Raw genomic sequence first — 26,622 nt, forward strand, 5'->3', positions numbered from 1 at the left:
GATAACTTTTCAGTTAAATTCATGAGGCACCAAATTATAAAGACCCGACAGTGAGGATATGTACCATTTGTGAGATGGACACAATAACCAATAAGCCTTTGGCTCATTGTGGCGAGGGTGGGAGCATCTTCGTATAAAGGATATTTGAGTTGCAACCTGCAAGATACTACCGTATGGGAGTTACATATGAGTACAAAGGTGATAAGGCTGAAGCATAAGATATGGACTGCCAATCATTTGCCCATTTGATCTCAGGTCCATTCCCCAACCCCCTTCATCCGCTCTACTCTATTATATGATTCCCATGCTCCATTGCCAAATATCTACTTCCAGCAGCATCTCTGACAGTATCTGCATCTCTTTTGAGGTCCATCTCTCCATCCCTTCATTCCAACACCCCAACGCTGAGCAGCCCTTACCATGGCTCTACTTCCCACCAGACAGCCCCAACTTCAGGACTCTGGTCACATCACTTCTTCCTGTTGGCCCTCTGGCCTAGAGGAGGTGGCGGTTTCCTGCTGTTACTAATCTGAGTGGCCTCATCATTCCATATTTGGATTCCTAGGTCTTCCAACACTTGTACAACCAATTCCTTCTATTAATGCCCCTCTTTTTTTCCTGACTGGACCATATTTGATTTCTTCAGCTACCCAAACAGCTGATAGAAACATAGCCTCTGCCCATGAGATTGTTTTCTCACTTAAGCTTCAACACATGCAACAGCCACAAAATGGTATCTCCCTCTTCTTAAAACATATCTGCGTTCTTGAACATCTTTACGTTCAACCAGTTATGTCATCCCCCGTATCTACCTTTATGCCCTCTAGAGCCTGTCTCAGCCTCTAAAAGAAAGGTTTTTCACAAACTTTATGCCATGGCCCTCCTTGCAGTCTGGCAAAGCCTTCTCAAAGCAATGTAACTAAATGCATAAAATAAACCACACAGGACTCAAGAAGAATCAAAGTATAAAAACAAATATATAAGAAAAGCAAACTTGGGATGCCATCACACACTTCTTTAATCACACACTAAACAACAAGCTCTACTTACAGGTCTAACAACCACTGTCATTTCAAAGTAGTGGCAAGTATAAACAATATTTGGAAATACTTGCAATAATTGAATTGTATATCTGTGGCTTCTAGTGAGGATAAAGTCAAAAGTACTGCTAATTCTACTATGGCTTGTTAAAGGAGGGCTAACCAGGCTATGTCTTTCATAACTGAAAGAAATGTTTAATATGAGTTAGAGGGTAATAAACATCAAATATAATTTTTTATTTTTAGGGGCGCCTGGGTGGCTCAGTTGACTTTAAGAGTCCAACTTCAGCTCAGGTCATGATCTCACAGTTTGTGGGTTCGAGACCCACATCAGGCTCTGTGCTGACAGCTCAGAGCCTGGAGCCTGCTTCGGATTCTGTATCTCCCTCTCACTCTAACCCTCCCCTGCTCATGCTCACTCGCTCTCTCTATCTCTCTCTCTCTCTCAGAAATAAATAAAACATTTAAAAAAATTTTTTTAATAAAACGTCTTCTTTAATTTTATTTTTAATAAAATTAATTAATAAAATCCATCCAAGTACATGGATTTCTTAATGTCTCTATTTCTTAATGTCTCTATCTCGGCTTAGGAACCCCTACTCTTAATGGAATTGGCTGGATCAAACAAGATCTTCAGGTCCTGAGACCTAAAAAGTCTACTGTTTTGTCAGTCCTAAGTTCCCAGAGCCTTTTGGCTAAAGAAAATTATATTGCTCTTTTTATCCTCTCCCATTCTCATTTCTCTAGATTTTCCTGCTCTACCATCATCACCATCTGGGCCAAGGAAATATCTAAACAGCTTCATGCTTGCATATCCTATTTCACACATCTGTATTTCTGTGCTCAAATGATTCTGACAACCACTGCAACACCGAAAATCTTGTGCCATTGTCCCATCCCAATCATCCACATCCGTGCAATGTAGTCTCATCTGGAAGTATTGAGTCTTACAAGCAATCCTGAGTCTTACAAGCAATCCCCCTCTCCATACCCGCTGCCTACTAATAAATCTCAACAGTAATCTGTTCTTTCCATACCTATTAAAGAAAACTGAGGCTCAGAAAAATCAAATAACTCATCCAAGAACTCACAACAATAAAATTCCTAGAGATTTTAAAGATATGTATTTTATTTTATTTCTATTGAGATATAATTGATATATAATATTATATTAGTTTCTGGTTTACAACATAATTTCATATTTTGTGTGTATGGCAAAATGGTCATCACAATAAGTCTAGTTAACATCTGTCACTGGACATAATTATACATATTTTTCTTGTTATGAGAACTTTTAAGATTCCCTGTCTTAACAGTTTTAAATACACAATATAGTATTATTAACTATAATCACCATGCTGTATATTACAACCCCATGACTTATTTCTTTTATAATTGGAAGTTTGTACCTTTTGACCCCCTTCACTCATTTTGCTCACACCCCACACTGCACCTCTGACAATGACCAATTTGTTCTCTGTATCTATGAGCTTGGTTTTTGGTTTTTGTTTTTAGATTCCACATATGAGATCATACTGTATTTGTCTCTCTTTGTCTGACAATTTTTTCATTTAGCATAATGCCCTCAAAATCCAGCCATGTTATCACAAGTGGCAAGATTTCATTCTTATTTATGGCTGAATAATATTCCTCTGTGTGTGTGTGTCTGTGGTGTGTGTGTGTGTGTGTGTGTGTGTGTGTATACACATGCATTTTCTATATCCATTCATCCACTAATGGACATAGACTTTTTTTTAAGATTTTTATTTTTAAGTAATCTATACACTCAATGTGGGGCTCAAACTTACAACCCTGAGATCAAGAGTCGAACGCTCTGCTGACTGAGCCAGCTGGGTGCCCCAGATTTTAAAGATATTTTAGGCAGATCACAAGCATGATGTGTGTTAGCATTGGAAGTATCTGATAAAGCAAATATATGGCCTTAGTTTTTAGACAATTTCATTTCTCTCTGCCTTGCTTTATAAGGGGACATTATATGGCTAAAAAAATTACTACATAATATGAGTAAAAACATCTAAACAAAGAGCAGAAACAGTAAGAATGAATAGTAATACAAAACTGGAATTGAACCAATTTTAACTGCCTATTGTGAGAGAATTATCTCTCTTCCCCGAAATATTTCCTATCTCTTTAATGTGAACACATATTTCAAAACAGTCTGATCAAAGAAGAGAGAATAGAGCAGGGCGCCTGGATGGCTCAGTCAAGGTTGAGCATTTGATTTCGGTTCAGGTCATGATCTTGCAGTTCACGAGTTCAATCCCTGCATCAGGCTCTCTGCTGTCAGCACAGAGCCCGCTTTGGATCCACTGTACCCCTCTCTCTCTGCTCCTCACCCGCGCTTGCTCTCTCTCTCTGTCTCTCTCTCAAAATAAACTTAAAACGAGAGAGAGAATAGTGTGGTCTAAGTCAGAACTGTGATGACAACTGCAAATAGACGAGAAAGAGTAGAGATGAACGATGATCATGACACAATTATTCTGAAGAAAAATGTACATTTGGTTTTGAAACATAAATTTCGAAGACTGTAAATAACATACATTTAACAAATATCACTTCATATTCAGTAAACAATATTACAATGTGAACAAAAGCAATTACTTCAATTACCCTTTAAAATTACCTCAATTGCTGCTTAAAGTACAAATAGAACAGTCATATATTCACTGCTTGTTATTTTAATCAGAAGCTACATTCCTTAGATAAACTGAAAAAAAATCAGGTTTTTTATTCAACACAAAGCCACTGAAGACCTACTATGCACCAGCGGGAAACGGAAGATACAAAGCAAGATCATTGCTTCCAGCTCTTAGGAAGCTCACAGACGAGCGAAGAGCAGGAAGAATGAAATACATGGTTTAGCTCTAAAATATCTACAACAGTAACAGGACATAGGAGAGCAAAGAGAGGAGTGGTTAGCTTCACCTAGGAAGGCTTTAAAAAGTTTCCTGACGGGACGGCATCATAATCTAGCAAAAAAGGAAGGTAAATACGCTGTTTATGCGTAAATGTCAATAAATTAAAGCTACTATTACAGCGCACAGACACTTTACAAATGTGATTTCCCTTATCACAACAACCCTTTGAGACCAGCATTTCACAGTGGGAAAACAATGATGAGCAGGATAAAACACTCGCCCAAGGTCACGTATCTCATAAATGGAAGGGCCAAGAATGAGTCCAGGTTTGTGTAACTCGATATTCTTACTACCACACCAGGCTGCCTAAGCTGAGCTTAAAGAACTAGTAAGATTTAAACAGAGAGGAGAAAAAAAAAAAAAAGATTTAAACAGAGAAAAATAAGAAAATAGAGAGAAATACAATAGACAGGAGAGACATAAACCTATTAATTTATGAATTATCTTAGAGGGAAAGAGAGCTACTATCTTTGTAATATATACACACAACATGAAATACATATTTATACATATACATACATACTAATAACAGATACAAAGATATAATAAAACAAAAATAAACTAGGATAATTTATGAATTACACTGTGATTTAAAATTCCATGGGGCACCTGGATGACTCAGTCAGTTGAGTGTCCAACTCTTGATTTCAGCTCAGGTCATGATCCCAGAATTGTGGGATCAAGCCCCACATTGGGCTCCATGCTGGACATGGAGTCTGCTTAAAATTCATTCTCGTTCTCATTCTCTCTCTCCCCCTCTGCCCCTCCCCAACTCAGGCTCACTCTCTTGTCTCTCTCCTAAAAAAAAAAAAAAAAAAAAAAATTCCATACTCAAATCTACTTAAGACTGTTCCATGACTGAACAATAAGGAACTAAATTAAATTTTCAAAAATGTCTAATTTACAAATCCTTTAGTTGCTAAAGGCATTCATTAACTAATTTTTTATCAAGTTTAACCCATTAATTAAAATTAATTTAAGACAACACACAAACATAATTAATTAAACTACTTAACACTCTTACACAATTCTACTGTATTAAAAAAATCTGTTTTCTTTCTTATAATTCTCTTTAAGCACAAGAATGTCATAGTGATGCTATTAAATATGGAGTCTGTAATATGAAGTGACTCAAAAGTAATCAAACTCTACTTTTAACATTATTTGAGAGAAAAAAAATTCTACCTCTGCATTGTGCTTAGTTGTTATTTCTAATTTTTCTTTCTTAGCCCGATGAAGTTTTTTTCTGAGATCAGCAGTAAGATCCAAGTCTGTTTCACTTTTAAACATTTGTTTTACTTCAGAGGAGGCATTCTTCAACCTATAAAACGAGATAGTAAAATATAATTCTCACTAAGTATAATTTCTAGTATTTCTGGGACTCTAATGACTTATATTTCAGAAATCACAGGGAACATGATATGGTCTTTGCCCTAAAGAAACTTACAACCTAATAAAAGATGTTGAGTGCGAAATCTAGGTAGAAATACAAAGGAGTATATGGCAAGAAAGAAACCACCATTTCAGGATGGTACTTAAAGAATGATCCAGGGGTGCCTGGGTGGCTCAGTCAGTTGAGCATCCAACTTTGGCTCATGTCATGATCTCACAGTTCATGGGTTTAAGCCCCGCGTCAGGCTCTGTGCTGACAGCTCAGAGCCTGGAGCCTGCTTCGGATTCTGTGTCTCCCTCTCTCTGACCCTCCTCTGCTCACGCTGTCTCTCTCTCTCTCTCTCTCTCTCTCAGAAATAAATAAAACATCAGAAAAAAAAAAAGATTGATCCTATCATAAGCTGTGTAACTTTGGAAAAATTGAGTTTTTACTTTTTTAAATACTGTATTTTACTTATCGCAAATGCAATATATACATATTACAAAAAGAAAAAGTTTAAGTGACAGAATATAGATTCGGGCTTAAAACAAGCAGACTAAGGGTACTTAAGTGGCTCAGTCACTTAAGCATCCAATTCTTGATTTTGGCTCAGGTCATGATCTCACAGTTCATGAGATGAAGTCCCATGACAGGCTCTGCGCGGACAGCATGGAGCCTGCTTGGGATTCTCTCTGTCCCTCCCCAACTTGTGCTTTCTCTCCCTCTCTTTCAAAATAAATGAATAAACGTTAAGGGAAAAAAACAGCAAACGAAAGCACTTTCCCCAAAATTAAAATTAAAAATTTAATGAAAATACCAGCAAAGAGAATGAAGAGATAAAAATCCACAAAGAGAAAGAACACAGAAGATGAGAAAATAGTAATAAAATATTAGAAGTTAGAAAGCAGTTGGATAAGTGGTAATTGATTTACATAAGAGAATTGAATTTGAAGCCAAAAGTGAGGAAAGCAACCTGATTTACACTTGCGCCCCAAAAAGCTCAATTAATTGACAACAGCTTTGCAAATGGGGTAAAAGTAGAGCAGAAAACAAGATAATTGGTTGAAAGTCTGCCAATAAACGAGATCCTTGGATCTTCTACCCTATACACGATATGACTGGGTACGGGTCTCTTCCCTACTCTGGCAGAACACTAAGTAAGCGTTTATTCCCTGGAGAGCATAAACCAGAAGGTCTCTGGATTAGAGACATCAGATGCAAATGATGTGAAACCTCACACCAAAAATACGAGACTCAGGTCAAAACTTACATGATAAATGAGAGCCCTGGTCTTCTAAAACATCTTGCCTGCCAGAACAATGGCAGCCAAGGAGAGAATGGAAGGATCTTCCCTAGAGAATCTAACCAGCAAGGCGAAAAAGACCTAAGACGCTGAGGCTACAGGTTCTCCAACTAACAGCTTAACTACATCATGCTACAGAGAATGCAACAAACACAAAGCCTTCCACGCTGAGCTTCTAGTCCACTTGATGGACCATGCCTTTATTTTCTTTAATGTTTGCTTATTTTTGAGAGAGAGAGTGCAAGCAGAGGAGGGGTACAAAGAGAAGGGAACAGAGGATCTAAAGCGGACTCTGCACTGACAACAGCGAGTCCAATGCAGGGCTTGAACTCACGAATTGTGAGATCATGACCTAAGCTGAAGTCAGATGCTTAACCAACTGAGCCACGCAGGCGCCCCTCTACATTTATTTTTTTATTTTTTATTTTGTAATTTGAGAGAAAGAGTGAGAGTGTGAGGGAGGGAGAGGAGAGAGCGAGAGAGCGAGAATCCCAAGCAGGCTCCATGCTAAACGTGGAGCCCTACATGAAGCTCAATCCCATGATCCTGGGATCATGACCTGAGCTGAAATCAAGAGTTGTACACTCAGTCAGCTGGGCCACCCAGGCATCCTCCTCTTTTAAATGGTAACAGACAGGAGCGCCTGGGTGGCTTGGTCGGTTAAGCGTCCGACTTTTGCTTAGATCATGATCTCGCGGTTCGTGGGTTCGAGCCCCGTGTCGGGCTCTGTGCTGACTGCCAGCTCAGAGCCTGGAGCCTGTTTCAGAGTCTGTATCTCCCTCTCTCTCTGACCCTCCCCTGCTCACGCTGTCTCTCTCTCTCTCTCCTAGAAATAAATAAAAATTTTAAAAAATTTTTAAAAATAAATAAATAAATAAATAAATAAATGGTAACAGACAGCTAAGGGTCACCAGAAGTTAGGAAGCAAGAGTTAGAAAGAGATGAAATTGTGGGGGCAGAGGAAGAGTCCTCAAAGACTATGAGGAGGAAAGATAGCTTTAAAAAGAGGGGGGAAAACATATCTTCAGGCAAAAAAGAGGATATAATATCCATAAAACAAAAACTGAATGTAATAAAGAAGGAAATATTCAGAGAACAAAAAAAGAACTCTTGGAAATCAAAACACAAAATAAGAAAAGAAAGGCAAAATAAGTAAACGTAAAAGAAAAATCTCCAGGATGTCTGAAAAACATCCCCAGGGAAAATAATTACAACTTGGAATTTTATGGCCAACAAGTTACTTTTCAAAGACAAGGGAATGAGAAAGACTACAGTTCGTATCTACAAAGCACCAAAACATTTACGCGCCATGAAGTGGCTGATGGAAGATTCCACTAAAATAAGGATCTAAACCTAGAAAGAGGAAGACGGGGGATCCCAAAAGTAGAGTAAGACCAAAAAAAACCAAAAAGGCATCAAAGGGACTTTCAGGATGGGAAAGAAAGGAACACCAGGTAATGATTTTGGCCAGCAGCGCGCAACACCTAAATGGGAATCTGTCCCAGCTGCACTACTGGACTGGCCAAATCTTCCAGAAGTGAGTTCTTGAAGAAGATGCAAACAGAACACAACAGAATACTTCAGGGGTGTGGATGAAACAGGTGAAGGGGGTAGGAACACACTTATCAGGATGAGCACTAAGAAATGGACAGAATTGTTGAATCACCATATTGTACAACTGAAACTAATATAACACTGTATGTTAACTGTACTGGAATTAAAATTAAAAATAAGTCAGAATACTCCAACTATCTGAACTCATTGAGAGATTTATATGACTTGGTTGGAATATGAAGTTGAAGTCATGATAAACTCATAGAAATGAAGCAAACTAAACAATCAATGAAACAATTATCAACTCTATATGAGAAAAACAATATATGAGAGAAAAAAACTACTCAAAGGCTCAACTGGGAAGTTTTCAAAATTATAACACCATAAACACTGAAACTTAATCAAGATTGCAATATTAATAAATATAAAGAGGACAGAAAAAGGAGGCATGAATGAAAATGAAATTATGATCTTCTGTAGTGGGAAGTCAATAGATAATGGCTAAACCTGAAAAATCTAGTATCGATATAAAAAAAATTTTAAGAGATACAGGGGCATCTGGATGGCTCAGTTGGTTAAGTGTCCAACTTTGCCTCAGGTCATGATCTCACGGTTCATGAGTTTGAGCCCCACATGGGGCTCTCTCTCTCATTCCCCTCCCTCTCTACTCCTCCCCCACTCATATTCTCTCTTTCTGTCTCTGTCTCTCTCTCAAAATAAATAAACTTAAAAAAGTTTTTAAAAGATACAGGTTTTAAAAATCATCTTGGAGTATGGTGACAGTGCTCGCTTTGGCAGCACATATACCAAAATTGGAATGATACACAGAAGATTAGCTTGGCCCCTGTCCAGACTATAGTGACAGATGGTGGCTACAGCTACACTTTTAGTGAGCATAGCATAACATATAGACTTGTTGAATCACCATCTTGTACTGAAATCAATATAACATTGTGTGTCAACTATACTTCAATACAGAAAATACAAAGTTTTAAATAAAATTAAAAACAATTTTTTAAGGGGCACCTGGGTGGCTCTGTCGGCTGAACGTCCAATTCTTGATTTAGGCTCAGGTCATGATCCCAGAGTCATGGGATAGACCCCAGAGTCAGGATCTGCACTGAGCATGGAGCCTGCTTAAGATTCTCTCTCTCTCTCCACAACCCCCCCCCCCCGCTCTCTCTAAAATTAAGAAAAAATTTCTGAGGGTCACATTAAAAAAAATTTTAATAACAATTTTTTAAAATAAAAATCGTCTTGGAGAGTTGAAATGATTGTTTCTGGGATCAAGACGGTGATCACACAAAATTAGTACTGCTATTTTTCCTAATAGCAATAATTCTTCTAGAATATTAGATTCTTTAAATAATGTACATATGTAAAGTTAATTTTTTTAAACTAAATAACTAAAATAAGCTAAAAAAAACAATAGAGAGAATCAATGAAACCAAAACTTGGTTCTTTGAAAAGATTAACAAACTTGATAAATGTTTAGCTAGATTGACAAAAAAGAGAAAAGACTCAAATTATAAAAATAAAGAATGAAAGAGGGAATGCCAACCTAGAAGGATTATAATAAATACTATGAACAATTTTCTGCCAACAAGTCAGACAATGTAGATCAAATGAACAAATTCCTAGAAAGAGTGAAATTATCAAACCTAATCCCAAAAGAAACAAAATCTGAATAGACCCCTAACAGTTAAAGATAATGAATTTATAATTTTAAAAATCTAACCATAAAGCCCAAGTCCAGATGGCTTCCCTAGTAAATTCTACCAAACATTTAAAGAAGAAATAATACCAATCCTCACTTTAGAGGAGGTGGAAACACTTTCCAGCTCATTCTATTAACCCAGCATTATCTAAGATCAAAGTGAGTCAGACATCACAAGAAAGAAAACTATGAAGAAACTCTATTCTCTCATGAATAGAGATGCAACAAATCCTCAACAAAACATTAGCAAACCCAATCTAGCAACATCTTTAAACAATTACATAGCATGACCAAGTGGGATTCTACACGTAACAATGAACAAGCCAAAAATGAAATTTAGAAAAATAATTCAATGTATAATAGCATCAAAAAAAAGACTCAGGATTAAATTTAACAAAAGAAGTGTAAGCCTTCTACACTGAAAAATACAAATTATTGTTGTAAGAAACTAAAGACTTAAATAAATGAAAAGACATTCCATATTCACATTCATGTGTTGGAGGAGTCAGTATTATTAAGGTGACAATTATCTTCAAAATGATCTACACATCCAACATAATCCCTACCATAATCCCAGAATGCTTTTTTGGTTAAAAAAAAAAAAAACTGACAAGCTGATCTTAAAATTTATATGGAAAAGCAGAGGACTCAGAATAACTAAAACAATCTTTAAAAACAACAAATGGGAGAACTTTTACTTCCTAATTTCAAAACTTACTACAAAGCTTCAGTAACGAAAATAGTATGGAATTAAATTAAGAAAAGACATATAGATCAATGCACCGTAATTAAGGCTCTAGAAATAAACTCATATTTGGCCCATTAATTTTCAACAAAGGTGTCAAGGCAATTCAACAGGAAAAAACAGTCTTATCAACACATGGTGGTAAAACAACTGGCTATCCACACATGCATAAAGATTAATTTAGACCCTTACCTCACACCACACATAAAAGGTAACTTAAAATGGAGCACATACTTAAATGTAAAAACTGAAATTATATAACTTCTAGAAGAAAACATAGGAAAAAAATCTTCATGACTTTAAGTTAGGCAAAGGTTTCATAGAGACACAGATTGGACTTCAAAAAAATTTAAAGCATTTGCACTTCAAAAAGACATTATTGGGAAAATTAAGTCAATGGGGTTGAGCATTCAACTCTTAATTTCAACTGAGGTCAGGATCTCATGGTCAGTTTGGTCAGTCAGTCAGTCAGTCATGGGATCAAGCCCAGAGGTCAGGCTGCATGCTGGACAACGAGCCTGCCTGGGATTTCTCTCTCTCCCTCTGCCCCTTCCACTGCCCAAATGTGCATGCATGTGCTCTCTCTCTCTCAAAAAAAAAAAAGAAAAAAAGGAAAATGAAGTCAAGGCAACAAATGGGAGAAAATATGTGCAGATTATATATCCAATAAAAGATCTGTATCCAGAATATTTAAAAAACTCTTAAAGCTCAGTAACAAAAAGACAACCAGTTTAAAAATGAGCAAGAGATCTGAATAGGCTTTTCACCAAAGAAGATATATAAATGGCAAAAAAGCACATACAAAGATGCTCAACATCATTACTCATTAGGAAAATACAGATTAAAATCATAACATGTCACTTCACATTCACTAGAATGGCTGTAAGCAAAAAGTCAATCAAAAAAATTCACTCACTTATATTGTACAACTGAAAATAATATAGCACATCAAGTTAATTAACTCCACTGGAATTTAAGTAAATGTTTTAAAAAGATCAGAAAATAAGTATTGGCAAGAATGTGGAGAAACTGGGACACCTGAGCAGCCCAGTCGGTTAGCGTCCAACTTCGGCTCAGGTCATGATCTCACAGTTTGTGGGTTCGATCCCTGTCTCAGGCTCTTTGCTGATAGCTAGCTCAGAGCCTGGGGCCTGTCTTTGGATTCTGTGTCTCCCTCTCTTTCTGACCTCTCCTGCTCATGCTGTCTCTCTCTCCCTCTCAAAAACAAATAAAACATTAAAAATTTTTCAAAAAAAAAAAAAAGCGTGGAGAAACTAAAACCCTCATATATTGCTGGTGGAAATGTAAACTAGTTCAGCCATTTTAGAATACAATCTAGCACTTTCTTTTATTTATTTAGTTTTTACATTTATTGATTTTTGAGAGAGAGAGAGAGAGAGAGAGAGAGAGAGAGACAGAGCTTGAGCAGGGTAGAGGCTGAGAGAGAGGAAGACACAGAACTCAAAGCAGGTTCCAGGCTCCTCCACTCTGTCTGCACAGAGCCTGATGCGAGGTTCAAACTCACGAACTATAAGATCATGACTGAGTCAAAGCTGGATGCTTAACTGACTGAACCACCCAGGTACCCCTAGCAGTTTCTTAAAAAAAATTAACATAGGGATGCCTGGGTGGCTCAGTCGATTAAGCGTCTAACTCTTGGTTTCGGCTCAGGTCATGATCTCACAGTTTTGTGAATTCAAGCCCCGTGTCGGGCTCTGTGCTGGCAGTGACAAGCTTGCTTGGAATTCTCTCCGTCTCCCTCCCTCTCTGCCCCTCCCCCACTCTTGCTGTCTCTCTTTCTCTCAAGTAAATAAATAAACTTTAAAAAAATGTAATATAAACTTACTGTACAATGAAGTAATGCTGGTCCTAAGAAGCTACACAAGAGAAATCATCTCCACACAAAGACTTGTACAAAAAGTGGAAACAATTTACCATGTCCTTCAGCTGGTGAGTGGGTACCCAAAATGTGCTGTTTCCATACAACAGAATACAATTCAGCAATAAAAAAGAAACGAAATACTGATACTTGTTAACAGTAAGATAAACCTGAAGAACATGCCTAGTGAAAGACGTCAGACACAGAAGACCACATGTTGTATGAGTCCATTTATATGAATTGTTCAGAAAAGGCAAATCCATAGAAATAGAAAGTAAATTAGTGGTATATAGCAGAGTTTAACTTCATTTAGCCAGATTCTAGAATTCTAAAGAATAATTTAGTCATTAAAAATCATGACAGGTATATATTTTTGTGGTAAAACGTCCCCTCCAAAAGTGAAAAGGCTTTTAGCAAAAGGTTATATTTCATTCCCTACCTTTCTCCAACAGGACTTAAGGTAGCTTCTAAAGATAGGTGGAAAATGTTTCTATAGCAAATCCTATTTATAGTTGAAGTACATGTTAGTCATGGTCCTTGCCCCACCCACACATCCTTGCTGAACAAGGAGTCGAGATCAGTTCTTCTCAAACTAAACATGAGCAAGCACTATTCCCCTCAACCCCACAAGTGATGCTTTTGCAAAATGTAAAATACATTTTAATCTTTTTTAAGAGAGAGAATATGAGCAGGGGAGAAGGGCAGAAGGAGAGAGAGAGAGTAAGACTCTTAAGCAGGTTCCATACTCAGCATGGAGCGCAATGCAGGGCTCAATCCCATGACCCTGGGATCATGACACGAGCCAAAATCAGGAGTCGGAGGGTCAATGGACTGAGCCACCCAAGTGCCCCGAAAATAGATTAAAATGAGTAACTAAATAAGAAATTTTAAAAACAGATAAAATACAACCCCAAGTGTTTTTTTTTAATGTTTATTTTTGAGAGAGAGGGACAGAGTACGATGAGAGAGGCAGATAGAGAGGGAGAAAGGGAGACACAGAATCCGAAGCAGGATCCAGACTCCAAGCTGTCAGCACAGAGCCCAATGCAGGGCATGAACCCACAAACCATGAGATCATGACCTGAGCCGAAGTCAGATGCTTATCCAACTGAGCCACCCAGGTGCCCCAACCCCAAGTGTTTTATTACCAGATTCAACGAACAGAAAATTACAGTTAGATGATTATGAAAGTTTCTAAACACTTTCAATTTCTGTACTTATTTCTTTGTAAACCACGGTTTGGGTTGCACTCTCCAAAGTGGCTCAGTCTTATATGATAGACTCAGAGTTTCTACTTTTCACATTAGAAGCACCTTCTCCAAAGGCAGATATCAGTGGGGCAAAAAAGACAAGCAACAGCAATTCTTGGACTATGAACTCCAAGTAAAAGAGCAGGTGCAATGGGAGCGAAAACCAATGAATGCCTAAACAGAAGTCAGTAAACTACCGCTGCGGCAAGAAGGAAGACCAAAGCTGCCAGACTAGGGCTGCCCGAAGGGAGGATCACACAGAAATGTGAAGAAGCAGAAATAGAAGGAGAAGAGATTTAGAGAAGTAGAAACGAATAAGCAATTCTCTAAGGACAGGAAAAAGCACACACACTCTGACATTCATGGACAAGTCAACAAAGGAGCGAAGTCCCACATTCGGTTCTGGTGCCTGTGAAACATCCTACCTGCTTCTCTGGGCGCACCCCAAGAATCCTTACAGTCAGTACCCCGACTGCTTCTCCCTGCTTCTTACAACCCAAAAGCGCTCCTCAACATAAGGAATAGACTGGCGCTTACCTTTGGGTATCACCAAGGGCATTACTTGAAGTGTTTAAGCTCATGGTAAGTTCCAACTTTCAAAATGGCCCAGTGTCGTAATGATATACTTCGTTACTGATGATTAAAACCGTCCGAGATGTCTGTGGCTTACAGGTTAGGTGGGCTGAAGTCTGTTAAAATAGTAAACAGTATCACAGTAGTTATACATGTGAGTCTTGAGACTATGAATGATTTTTGTGTTTTTCTACAACTTACTCATATTTTTAAATTATAACACACATTTAAATTCTTGTATTTTTAAAAGCTATTGCATTTGATTTCTTTCAAGAAAGATTAGAAGCAAAAATGGCAAAATGTTAAAAAGATATTCCTTCTTGTAGGAACAAGATTCTATGATATTATTTTAATTTCTCTAATGAAAAGTCTAATGTCCGTGGTGACAGCTCAGATGCTGGAGCCTGCTTAGGATTGTGTGTGTGTGTGTGTGTGTGTGTGTGTGTGTGTGTGTGTGTCTGCCCCTCCCCCACTCACTCTCTGTCTCTTTCTCTCAAAAATAAACATTTAAAAAAATTTTTTTTTAAATAGTGACCAGGGCACCTGAGAGGCTCAGTCAGTTAACTGTCTGACTTTGGCTCAGGTCATAATTTAACGGGTTCATGGGTTTGAGCCCCACCTCAGGCTCTGTGCTCACAGCTCAGAGCCTGGAGTCTGCTTCAGATTCTGTGTCTCCCTTTTCTCTCTCTGCCCCTCCTCCACTGGCTCTTTGTGTGTGTGTCTCTCTCAAAAATAAACACTAAGAAAAATTAGCAAAAATAAAATAAATTAAATTAAAAAATAGTGACCAATTACTCTTGAACTAGAAAAGGAATGTAGAACCTATTTCTAGGGAATGGAATTCATTTGAAAGAAAGCTAAGTCCCTAAAGCTTATTTATTTTGAGGGGGGGAGCAGGTGCACAAGTTGGGGGGCAGATGGAGAGAGAGAGAATCACAGACAAGCTCCACGCTCTCGCTGTGGAGCCCAGCTCGGGGCTCAGACTCTGGAGCCGTAAGATCATGACCTGAGCTGAAGTCAGATGCTTAACCAACTGAGCCTTCCAGGTACTGGGCGTAAGTGAGATATTTTTAGTGCAATGCCACAATCAAAGAGACCAAAGTACTCCCAACAAATGATCTCATGGTAATTTTGAAAGTCCTTCTCTTAAGGGACCAAGGAAGAATAAAGAGAGTAGTTGTCACTTTCACTGGCCTCTCTGGAACCCTCTTCTATGGGACATAATCCAAATTATACAAAGCCAACCATTTAAAGTAAGTTGCTTTATTATATCTGTAGTGTGCAGGAATCTCTAGGATTATAATTTAAACAGAGATAACAATAATTAAGCCCAAACAGACACAAATAACCAAGATCCCACAAGTGTCCCTTGGTATCCCTAGGAGAAGTCCAATAGCCCAAGAAAGACCATAAGCTTCAGACTCAGAGAGATGTGACTTAGGATGCCTTTAAGCATCTTTATGAGTGTGGCCGTGGGCAAGTAGCTTACACTGTGTGAGCCTGCTTCCTCAATCTTAAGAAGGGAATAATTACATCAATCTCATATATTTGAGACTGAAATAATACATTCAGCATATATTCAGTGCTCAATCACTGTACGTTTCTATTACTGAACACAAACCCTATCCTCTATTGCTTTGTTACTGAACACAAACTTTGAGTATGGGCCAAGCTTCAGGAAAGCTTTTCTGACTTCATGGAATGCTGTCTTGTGTTGTTTTTGTGAATGTTAAAAGTTACGGTAGCTTGTTTCTGAGATTTCCTGGCCCTGTTTCCTCCTGCAGTTTGATCTGGGCCATTGCTTTGCTTTGCCAGCCAAGATGGAGACAAAACTGCAATGCTGAGAACCTAGTTATGATTTCTACTGACAAACACCTAGGGATCTTTTAAAACAATCAGTGATTTAGCTAATACTACAATAGTTTGACCCAGGACAAAGAAGATGGTAACAACATGATGGGAAGAATCCTATTTCTCCAGGGACCTAAAAGACTAAGTTTGGAAAGAGTGGCAGATAAATACTGCTGTCAATTTACTGAGCACCTACTACAGTGCACTGTACCTGTTCTGCTTCATACGCAGAACCCTGGTCCTTGTAACACTGCAATGCAAAGATGATCGTACCTGAGGTTAATTATCCCCACTTCAACTGAGGAAACTCACCTGATTCAGAGGCTAAATGACTTGCTCAAGGTCAGTAGCAACTAAATGGTAGATACTAAGGACTCAATCAAGCTCTTCTGATACTGAGTTCCCAAATCTTTTCACCTTACCACCGCGCCCCCAAAGGTCAGACTTCAGAGAGACTGTCCTCAGAATGGAAGTTAAAGAGTTAAAATCTAGAAAGAATGGACTCTTATATACTAAGAGTAATGTCCAAGGCTAAAAAGTAGATATATAAAATGCTTCTATTTCTGTGAAAAAAAAAAAGAAAACACACACACACGTATGCATATGTGTCACAAAAGGCACAAATAAAACCCTTAACTCACAGTAAAAGGATAGGGCTTTAATAATGTCTGTTGTGTTGTGTTTTGGTTTTATCTTGGGCAGAGAAGTGTGGGAAGAGGTAGTTTACCAAATTCAGTAAAGCTGTTTCAAGAAAGCTAAATTAAAAGGAATTAAGTAGGGGCACCTGGCTGGCACAGTTGGTCGAGCATATGACTCTATTATAACTCAGGGTTATGAGTTCAAGTCCAATGTTGGGTGGAGCAATTATTTAAAAATAAAGTCTTTTAAAAAAATTAAGTAAGTAATGATACATACCACACCATGGGTAAACCTTGAAAATAGTATGCTAAGTGAAAGAAGCCATACATAAGAGGCCACATACTGTCATTCCGTGCATATAAAATGTATGGAATGGGCAATATATGGAAACAGAAAGTAGATCTGTGGTTGCCAGAGGGCGGGGAGAGGGGGATTTGGGTCTGACTGTTTGAGGTTTCTTTTTAGGAGTGATGGAAGTGTTCTGGTATTAGATAGTGGTGATTGCTGTACAATGTGGTGACTATACTAAAAACCAATGAATTGTACATTTTAAAATAGTGAATTTTGAGATGTAAGTTATATCCCAATTTTTAAAATTCATCATCAAAAGAAAAAAAATCCTATCTAAAGTCTCCTTTAGGGACGGCTGGGTGACTCAGTCAGATGCTCAGGTCATGATCTCACACTTCATGGGTTTGAGCCCCGCATTAGGCTCTGTGCTAACAGCTCAGAGCCAGGAGCCTGCTTCACATTCTGTGTCTCCCTCTCTCCCTCCGCCCCTCCCCTGCTCTCTCCCTCTCCCTCCCACTGTCTCTCTCTCTCTCTCCCTCTCTCAAAAATAAAAATAAACATTAAAAGTAATAATGATAATAAATAAATAAATAAAGTCTCCTTTTTAGCAACATCTTATTTTTTTCCAGTCTCTGGTATCAGCTCCTGATGACACTGGGATTCAAGAGTGTATTTTAGGAAGACTAATGAAGAGCCAAAGTCAGATCTGTGGCTGAATTTAAACTATAATCAGAGTTCTATCCTATTGAACATGGAAGAGAAGATGTAGCAAAATCTCCCTTTTCATACACCAGAGTGAAAAGAAGGGGATAAGGGGCACCTGCGTGGCTCAGTCAGTTGAGTATCTGACTTGATTTTGGCTCAGGTCCTGTCCCACAGTTTATGGGATCAAGCCCTACACTAGGCTCTGAGCTGACAGTGTGGGACCTGCTTGGGATTCTCTCTCTCCCTCTCTGAATGCCTCTCTCCTGTGCACACGCACGCTCTCCTCAAAATAAATAAACTTTAAAAAAAAAAAAAAGGAAAAGAAGGTAACGAATAATGAGACAAGTAGCTAGGTACAGTAATGAAAATGTCAACGAAATAGGGAGCTAAGTCAAAGAATTACAGGTTCCTCACATAATGTGTCCCAAGCTTTACTTGAAACTTCCTATGAAATATCACAAATTAAAATAAATACTTTAGCTAATCTGCATGAGTAATTACAAATTCCTTATGATATACAATCACCATCAGCCTTTCTCCAATATGTATCTGACTCCGTAAATAAAGCTTTCCATTTGAAAACATTCAGTACGTCATCTATAAACAAATGATCTGATACGTCAAAGCTACTCCTACTATCATCATGCCCACTGTGACAAAGATCCCATCTCCAGACAGAGTGCTAAGAACTTTCTATAGATTACCTATTTCTTCCTACACTTCCCAAGGGGAAGATATTGTTAATGTCCTCCCTTTCTGTGTAAGGAAACTGGGGCTTAAAGATATTCAATCACTTGCCCAAAGTCATGTCTCTAGTAAGTGACAGTCTGGATTCAAGCCTACTCCATAAGGTCTGCTGTGCGCCTTGCCTTTGGCCTTCGAGACATGGTTCACACCCAGCCAGAGAACATGTGAGACCTTGCTTGTCAGGGAAGCCCTTCTGCTCCCTACTGCAGATTTTTCAGACACAGCTCATTCTTCCCTGCACCCCTACCCCAACTAAACTAACTACAAGTCCTTCCCAATGAAGGAGGACTCAGACCTCTGGTGGATTCTCAATCCAAATGTACTACCACAGGCTTGGGCCCAAACCAGGCTATCTTGTAGCAGTGGTCGATAAGGGCAAAGTTTAATTCAGCTTTTTATGTTAATATATTAGTCTTCTGTTCATAGTGGGGTTGGACTTTTCTTACTCAAATAGATGAGGGATATTATGTATATCCTTCTTCAATAACAAGGTTTTTAGAAATAGGTAATGCGGCAATTGAGGCCAAGGGACCAATGATCTAGACCTCCTAAGAGTAAATACCAGCCAGAAACACAATTCTACTTTAGGTTTCAGAGCCACTGCTGGTACAAAGTTTTCCTACCTCACAGCTGGGTCCTTCAGTGGCTCATCCAGAATGTATTCAATTCTTAGTATGTCTGTACAGATCGGCGGGGGGAGGATGAAAAGATAAAAGCCACTATTATTGAGCACTTACTATGTACCAGACTGTGCTAACCATACCCTGATCTCACTGAATCCTCCCAATAGCCTAGGAGATGATTACGCACGTTTCACAGATAAGGAACACTGAGGTCTGGAGAGGCTGAGTAACCTGCATAAAGATATCAGTATTCAAACTCACCTCTGGCTGACTCCTGAGTCCACCCTTTTTCATAACATAGGGCTTTCTTCAATAATAACACCTGTGTTGGGGAATTCTATCTGCAGACTTCTATATCTCACCTTTAAAAGGATGTCTGGGTCCTTCCTCAAAACAAGATCATGACAAGGGGGCTGAGACAATCAAAGAATTTTAGAATTAAATAGGACTTTCATCCTATTTAGTCCATCCTCCTTATCTGACAGATAAGGAATCTAATGACTAGTAAGCTTGGGTGATTTACCTTAGGCTACTAAGCTAATAAAACTCTATGCCAGGACTAATACCCAAAGCTCCAGACCAAAACTACTCCCTCCTTTCCTCTTAGCAGGTTGCACTGCCTTTGTTTCTTCTTCATATCAGGGGAGACCAGTGTAGTTTCCGCTCTACCATTGTTTTGTTGTTATTAGGCACTAACCCTTCAATAAAACAGGTGACAAAATGGGAGGGTCTTCTCTCCAAAATTATGTGTGTTTTGTATTTTAAAGAGGTGGGCGACCAACTGAAATTGCTGAGTAAACTTATGCAGAATCACTAGAGATCTACTTAAAATGAAAAAATACTTATTTGCGTAGGATAATCATCATGATGGAGTAAAGAACAGTCAAAAGGAGGCTCTACTTCTGTAGAAAATGCACAGCCTTGGAAAAACTGCCAAATTTTCGACATCTGTTAGAGTCCTAGAAAGTAAGCAGTAGAAGCTACAGATGACAACCTAACACCACTCAATCTTTCATTGATCAAACATTTATAGAGTATCTAATGTGTGGCTGGCATTTTTTTAAGGATGGAAAAGACTTGGTCCTTGTCCTCCAAGAGCTTACTGATTCTCGGAGGGGAAAAGCCCGGCAGTCAGGATATGTAAAGCTTAGCAGCTCCAAGTGCATGCCCTCTGGGTCCCTAGCCAGTCCTCCGGGTCCAGCTGCAGCGGTCTGAGGTTAGGGCGCCCCAAGGGGATCTTCCCCCAGGTGGGCGGAGAGGCCCAGCCCGCGGAGCTGGAGGCGTGTCCCCACAAACGGCACCAACAGCCCCAGGACAACCACAAACTAACTCGGGGTTCCCCATAACTCTCACTGCAGCCACCCATACCGCTCCTCTCAACACCTCCCCGCCCAAGTCGTTCACCTCGAAGCCCCGACACCCCGTGGTTACCTCAGGGGGCTCCCGTGGTCCAGACCGCACACCCAAGACCCCAGGGGCAGCTCCAAATCTCAATGGTAGAAAGAGGCCTAGGCCGATCGAGGCGGGGGCTTAGAGCAAAAAACTGTTGGAACCCGACGGACTCTAGGACCCGGGAAGGGGGAACGAATAGCAAAGGGGGACCGGAGGGGACAAGCTCTGGGGAGACGGCGGTGTTTACAACGGCCACTTCCGGAGACTGGGCTTCCCCCGCAGACCTTCGCAAACTTTCACAGGCCTCCCGGCCCCGCCCCAGGCGACCTCTTTCCTCCCGCCTCCCGCCGCCCGCAGCGCCAGGATACGCACTCGGAGAAAGCGGGACTCGGATTGGAAGAGCTAAGCCCGCGAAGCTGCGCGGCCGCGGAGGGGGAGGCGAGCAGGCGCATGCGCCGTTGCTGAGAAGCGGCGCGCTCGTGCCCGCGCGCATCCCCGCGCCGCGCGCGTCCCTCCGGCACGGGAACGCCCCGGCCCACGATCCAATGTGCTGTTCTCAGCCTGAGGTCTCCGGGTCGCAGTCTCAGAATCCCCAGAGGCGGCTGGCCGTGCAAATATCGAAGCCTTAACCCCTTTCCGCCGCTGCTGAATAAAAATCTTAAGAGGCCGGATCCCTGATTGTGCGTTAAACTGCGGATCCTAAGGCCAGCGTAGCCCCTCGGGGTCTGTGGACTGGTGCCAAAGCCTGGGGGAAATTCTCGGGGCTACGCTACTGCGCAAGTGGCTGGTTTCCCGCTGTTTAGCCCGCTCTCTGCCTGCCAGACGCTTCTTGTTCCCTCCCCCATCCCCACTGTAGCCCAGCCTGGGGTGCTAAACAGGGCCGCGAAAATACGGGTCAGCGCGCTGATAGTGTTCCAGCGCCTTTCGTTATAAATATTACATAACGAGGTACCAAGCAAAAAAAGTCCTTAGAGCCTTAGCATATGCTCCCACCTCTCCCCACTCCTCCTCCAAGCCCCCTAGTGCGCGCGCGCGCACACGCGCCTTCCTCCAGTTGATAATTTATACTTCGGTTTCTTCCGGTCGCTGCTTCACAATCTGCTGCCGCCCCAGGAAGATTGGAAAACCAAACCCTCTTTTGTTCCTTCGCATTTGAAAACCTGTTCCCCAAAGAACGGTGCAAATTGGCGGGGATTTTGAGTGAGGATTTTTATCTTCACCACCTCCACCTCCTCCCCTCAAAAAGCTGTTTGATACAAAATGAACCTTTAATGCTAAAATTGTCCCATTTGTTTGTAATCAACCTGAAACCAGGTGTAGGGGCCGGCCTTTCCCTGTCTCCTTGGGGAAGGCCAACGGTCATAAATGCAAATATAAGTTGAGATTTAAAAAAAAGCCTCCTTGATTCCTGTAACTGAAACTTCAATTGGTTTGAGTTGTCACTTAGATTAAAAAAGAAAGCCTGTCCCGCTTCCTAATCATTTTGCCAAAAAGAAGATAATACTTCAAAGGAAAGAGTTTACGGAAAGGAAAAAAAGAGCCCACTCTAACATTTAGAAATGCGGTGGAAAATTACAACAGACTAATGAGATTAGCGCTTTTTTTGGCTTAACGAGTTTTAAATATTTACAAGATTTCTTATTTATGGTTTGTTTGTTTGTTTTAATCACAAAATTGGGGCGCCTGGTTAGCTCAGTGAGTTGAGCAGTGACCTCAGCTCAGGTCATGATCTTTCAGTTCATGGCTTCGAGCCCCGCATAGGGCTCTGTGCTGACAGCTAAGAGCCTGGAGCTTGTCTTCAGAGTCTGTGTCTCCCTCTCTCTGCCCCTCTGCCCCTCCGTCACTCGTGCCATCTCTCTCTCAAAAATAAAAATAAATAAATAAAACATTAAAAAAAATTTTTTAATCACAAAATTGAATATTGTATGGCACAGGTATTTTTCAAATGAGGACTAGGTGCCACATGAAACCTAGCGATCTTTATTTATTTGTTCATTAGTATTTATTGAACACAGAACTATATAGAAATACAGGATATTTAATACAAGCACAATGGGAATCCAAACAGGCAAATGTTAACAACAACCAAGAGCACCCCCAAAGGCTTGACAGAGCACTGTTAGCTTACTCCGGGAAGATGGTTATAGATTCATGAGGCTGAGAAGGAACAGGAAGACGGGAAGCTACACACCAGCACAGGAAACAGCATGAAGTATTTATTTGGAAACCTGGAAGAAAACCCCAAATCACAAGGACCTTCTAGGTCATACACTAGTCCCCCTTATCCATGGTTTCTCTTTCCAAGGCTTCCAGTACCCGAGGTCAAACAAGGTCATAAAGCAGATCATCCTCCTTCGGACATATTCAGAAGACGGGTAGTAGCCTAACTCTATGTCGTAATGCCTACATCATTCACCTTGCTTCCTCTCCTCACATTTTTTTTAACCATCTCAAGAGTACAGTACAATAAGGTTTTTTTGAGAGAGACAAAGACCACATTCACGTAACTTTTACTACAATATATTTTTTTCTATTTTATTATTGTTGTTGTTAAGCTCTTACTATGTCTAATTTTTCATTTAACTCTGTCATAGGTGTAGATAGGGTTCAGTGCTATCTCCCGTCTCAGGCATCCATTGGGAGTCGTGGATGTATCCTCCACAGACAAGGGAAGACTACTATAGTTCATCAAGCAATGAAGCTAACAAAGGGTGTTGAGCAGAAAAGTTATAATAATTACACAATCAGACTGTTTAAAAATATTCGGAGGTTTTCTATGTTTTTCTAATAGTTACAAGGTTAATTCTCTTCTGTTTCTGTTTGCCTAACACGCTACTGTTACTTACAAAACGCTGTACGTAAAGATATTCTCAAATTCACTTCCCTTTTAGCCTTAAGAGTCACAATAATCACCTCATTCTTTTTACTTTCAAGATAATGTTCAAGTCATCCCCAGCACCCCACCAAAACAGCTACCAAAGCCAATAATGACCTCATTCCTAAATCCCAGACCCTTTGAATTCACTGACACTTTGATCCTCCTCAGATTTTTCTCCAGTAAGACTCTTGGTTTCTCCAACTCTGACCTTTTTATTGCTTGCCGCTCAGAGAACTGTTATCCCTTTCTGGCCTCTCAAGGTGATAGTTTCCTGGTTTCGGCCCTCAACTTTCATATTATTACCATATAAGCTTCCTCAGTGATGTCGTCCATCCCTGTGTCCACATGACATTATAATATCATAAACTCAGCTGTGGTTATGAATTTTTTTTTTGAGAGAAAGAGAGAGAGAGCACGTGAGAGCATGAGCAGGGAAGGGGCAGAGGGAGAGGGAGACAGAGAATCTTAAGCAGGCTCCATGTTCAGAGTGGAGCTTGACTTGGGGCTCGATCTCATAACCCTGAGATCATGACCTGAGCCAAAATCAAGAGTTGGATGCTCAACTGACTATGCCACCCAAATTTGCCCCTGTGGTTGTGAATTTTTAACTCTCATTTGAATAAAATCTGGCAATATTGAATTCCACATATCTAAACATGATCTTTCTTAAATTCTTAATGGAGCCCCCCAAACTGCTCCTCCACCTATTTTTAAAACTAATCTCTGGGGTGTCTGGGTGGCTCAGTTGGTTGGGGGTCCAACTTGGGTCATGATCTCGCTGTCCATGAGCTTGGGCCTCGCGTCGGGCTCTGTGTTGATAGCTCAAAGCCTGGAGCCTGCTTCAGATCCTGTGTCTCCGTCTCTCTCTTCCCCTCCCCTGCTCGCTCTCTCTCTCCCTCTCTCTCTCTCAAAACTAAATAAATGTTTAAAAAAATTTTTTTAACTGATCTCTTAGACACCCCAGTGAAAAACATCAACGAGGGGGCACTGAGGTGGCTCAGTCAGTTAGGCATCCAACTCTTGATTTCAGCTCGGGTCATGATCTCACGGTTCATGGGATTGAGTGCCCCATCAGCCTCCACACTGACAGTGCCAAGCCTGCTTGGTATTCTCTCCTCCCTCTCTCTCACTTGCTGCCTCAAAATAAATAACAAAACTTAAAACAGAAAAAAAAAAACAAAACCTCAGAATCTTTCTTCTTTCTCAAGCTCTCAATCCCTACATCTAAGAATCACTAAATCCTACTTAGTTTCTTCCAACTCTCCTGTCTTATTTCTATACCTGCCACTAAACACCTTCATGTATGTATTTCTTTACTGCTTCATATTCAGTCGCTTGTGATCAGAACCTGTGTTGTGGCCCGATGCAAGTCACTCTCCTCACGTTTCTGTACAAATTCTCAACATTCTTCTAAGTTGACAACTAAGCATCTAGGGCATTTTTAAGCTGGTAAATATGAAAGAAGAAGATCAAAAAATAGGGGGGGAAATCAAAAGCAGGCCTAAGGGCACATGTGTACCTTTCTGACACTAGGGGAGTGTTCTGAGCAGATTTTATGCATGTGAGCCTCAGGGTTTTTTAAGCACCAGATGAACCGCATCCTTTTGACCCTTCAGTAACCTCCCTCAGAAGGTTCAAACACCAGGTGCTTGATTATTATGCTGGTTTGGTATCAATTCTCAGAACTGCAAGACCTTGCCATAATTGTTGCTTTCAGTGGCTCTGGTCCTTTGCTCCTTCAGTCCCCATTCTGTGTGCTACAACAGAAATGATCCTTCTAAAGCATTGTCAACCTTCAAAATTAAACAACAGAGGTTATCAAGCAGTAAATGAGTTTGTTCCAAAATAGCAGAGGCGCTGCAATTTGGAACATCCCCACTATGGGGAACCACAGGCAAGTCCAGAGAACAAAAGGAGGGAGCATCCTGTTATAGAGGAAAGGAGAAAATCAGGAGGAATTGTTGTGAACAAAAGTTCATTGGTGGAAAATGAGAGCTACATATATAATTTTCACATTGTAACTCAGATTATGTTACCCTATCAATCAAATCTTTTAATGGCTCCTCAGGCCTTACTGCATAAAAACCAGACTTAACTGTTTCCCCCTCCCTCATCAGTCAAGGGCCCCAGTCTTGTCCCTACCTGCCTTTCTAGCCTTGCCTTCTCCTTTCTAACAGTAAATCTTCCCTTTCCTTCACATAGCAATGGAAAACACAAAACATTGAGGAATACATGGAGTAAGATGTAGGCAAGGACGTATAGTAAGAGCTTTAAAAATTTTTTTAACTATATTTTTTTAATTTTTTAAGTTATTTTGAGTGGGGAGGGGCAGAGAGAGAGGGAGATAGAGAATTCCAAGCAGGCTCCACACTGTCAGCACATAGCCTGATGCGAGACTCTATCCCATGAACCGCGAGATCATGACCTGAGGCAAGATCCAAGAGCCAGATGCTTAATCAACTGAGCCACCCAGGCACCCCTAAAAGTTTTAAGACTGATTATGTTCTCAGTTAATCTTCAACAATGATATAAGACTGCACCATGGGAAAGACAGTCTTTTCCACAAATGGTCCTGGGAAGACTGGACCATGCAAAAGAATAAAATTGGACCATGTTCTTAGGCCATACACAAAAATAAACTGAAAAGGGATTAAGGACCTAAATGTGAGACCTAAAACCACAAAAATTCTAGAACAAATCACAGATAGTAATTTCTCTGACATAAGCTGTAGCAACATTTTTCTAGATATGTTTCCTGAGGCAAGGGAAACAAAAACAAAAATAAACTATTGGGATTATAGCAAAAAAAAAAAAAAAAAGACTTTCTGCAAAGTTTTTTATTTTGATATAGGAAATAATTAACTTGGGGCGCCTGAGTGCCTCAGTTGGTTAAGCATCCAACTTTGGCTCAGGTCATGATCTCGCGGTTCATGGATTCGAGCCCCATGTCGGGTTCTGTGCTGGCAGCTCAGAGCCTGGAAGCTGCTTTGGATCTTGTGTCTCCCTCTATCTCTTCCCCTCCCCCACTCATGCTCTGTCTCTCTCTGTCTCAAAAATAAGTAAACTGTTAAAAAAAATTTTTTAAAGGAAATAATCGACTAAAAGACAAACCTACTGAATGGGA

The 26,622-nt window shown here is 40.1% G+C and overlaps 1 protein-coding gene and 1 non-coding gene across 2 annotated transcripts in view; one reads left to right on the forward strand and one right to left on the reverse strand.

Annotated features, from left to right (window-relative positions):
* The window catches only part of CCDC171 (coiled-coil domain containing 171), a 293,576-nt gene extending 272,658 nt beyond the window's left edge, over positions 1 to 20,918 (reverse strand). The window contains exons 1-3 of the mRNA XM_039240931.1: positions 20,660 to 20,918; positions 14,337 to 14,488; positions 5,165 to 5,300 (exon numbers count right to left, since the gene is read on the reverse strand). Of these exons, the coding sequence (XP_039096862.1) occupies positions 5,165 to 5,300; positions 14,337 to 14,380 (180 nt within the window). The 5' untranslated portion in view covers positions 14,381 to 14,488; positions 20,660 to 20,918. The remainder of the gene's footprint in view (positions 1 to 5,164; positions 5,301 to 14,336; positions 14,489 to 20,659) is intronic.
* LOC120237559 lies at positions 8,991 to 9,096 on the forward strand. Its single transcript, XR_005529984.1, has one exon. It is a non-coding gene; the product is annotated as a U6 spliceosomal RNA (small nuclear RNA).
* Positions 20,919 to 26,622: the final 5,704 nt, after the last annotated feature.

Source organism: Hyaena hyaena, unplaced genomic scaffold, assembly GCF_003009895.1.
Source record: "Hyaena hyaena isolate Hyena2069 unplaced genomic scaffold, ASM300989v1 scaffold_185, whole genome shotgun sequence".
Taxonomy (NCBI): domain Eukaryota; kingdom Metazoa; phylum Chordata; class Mammalia; order Carnivora; family Hyaenidae; genus Hyaena; species Hyaena hyaena.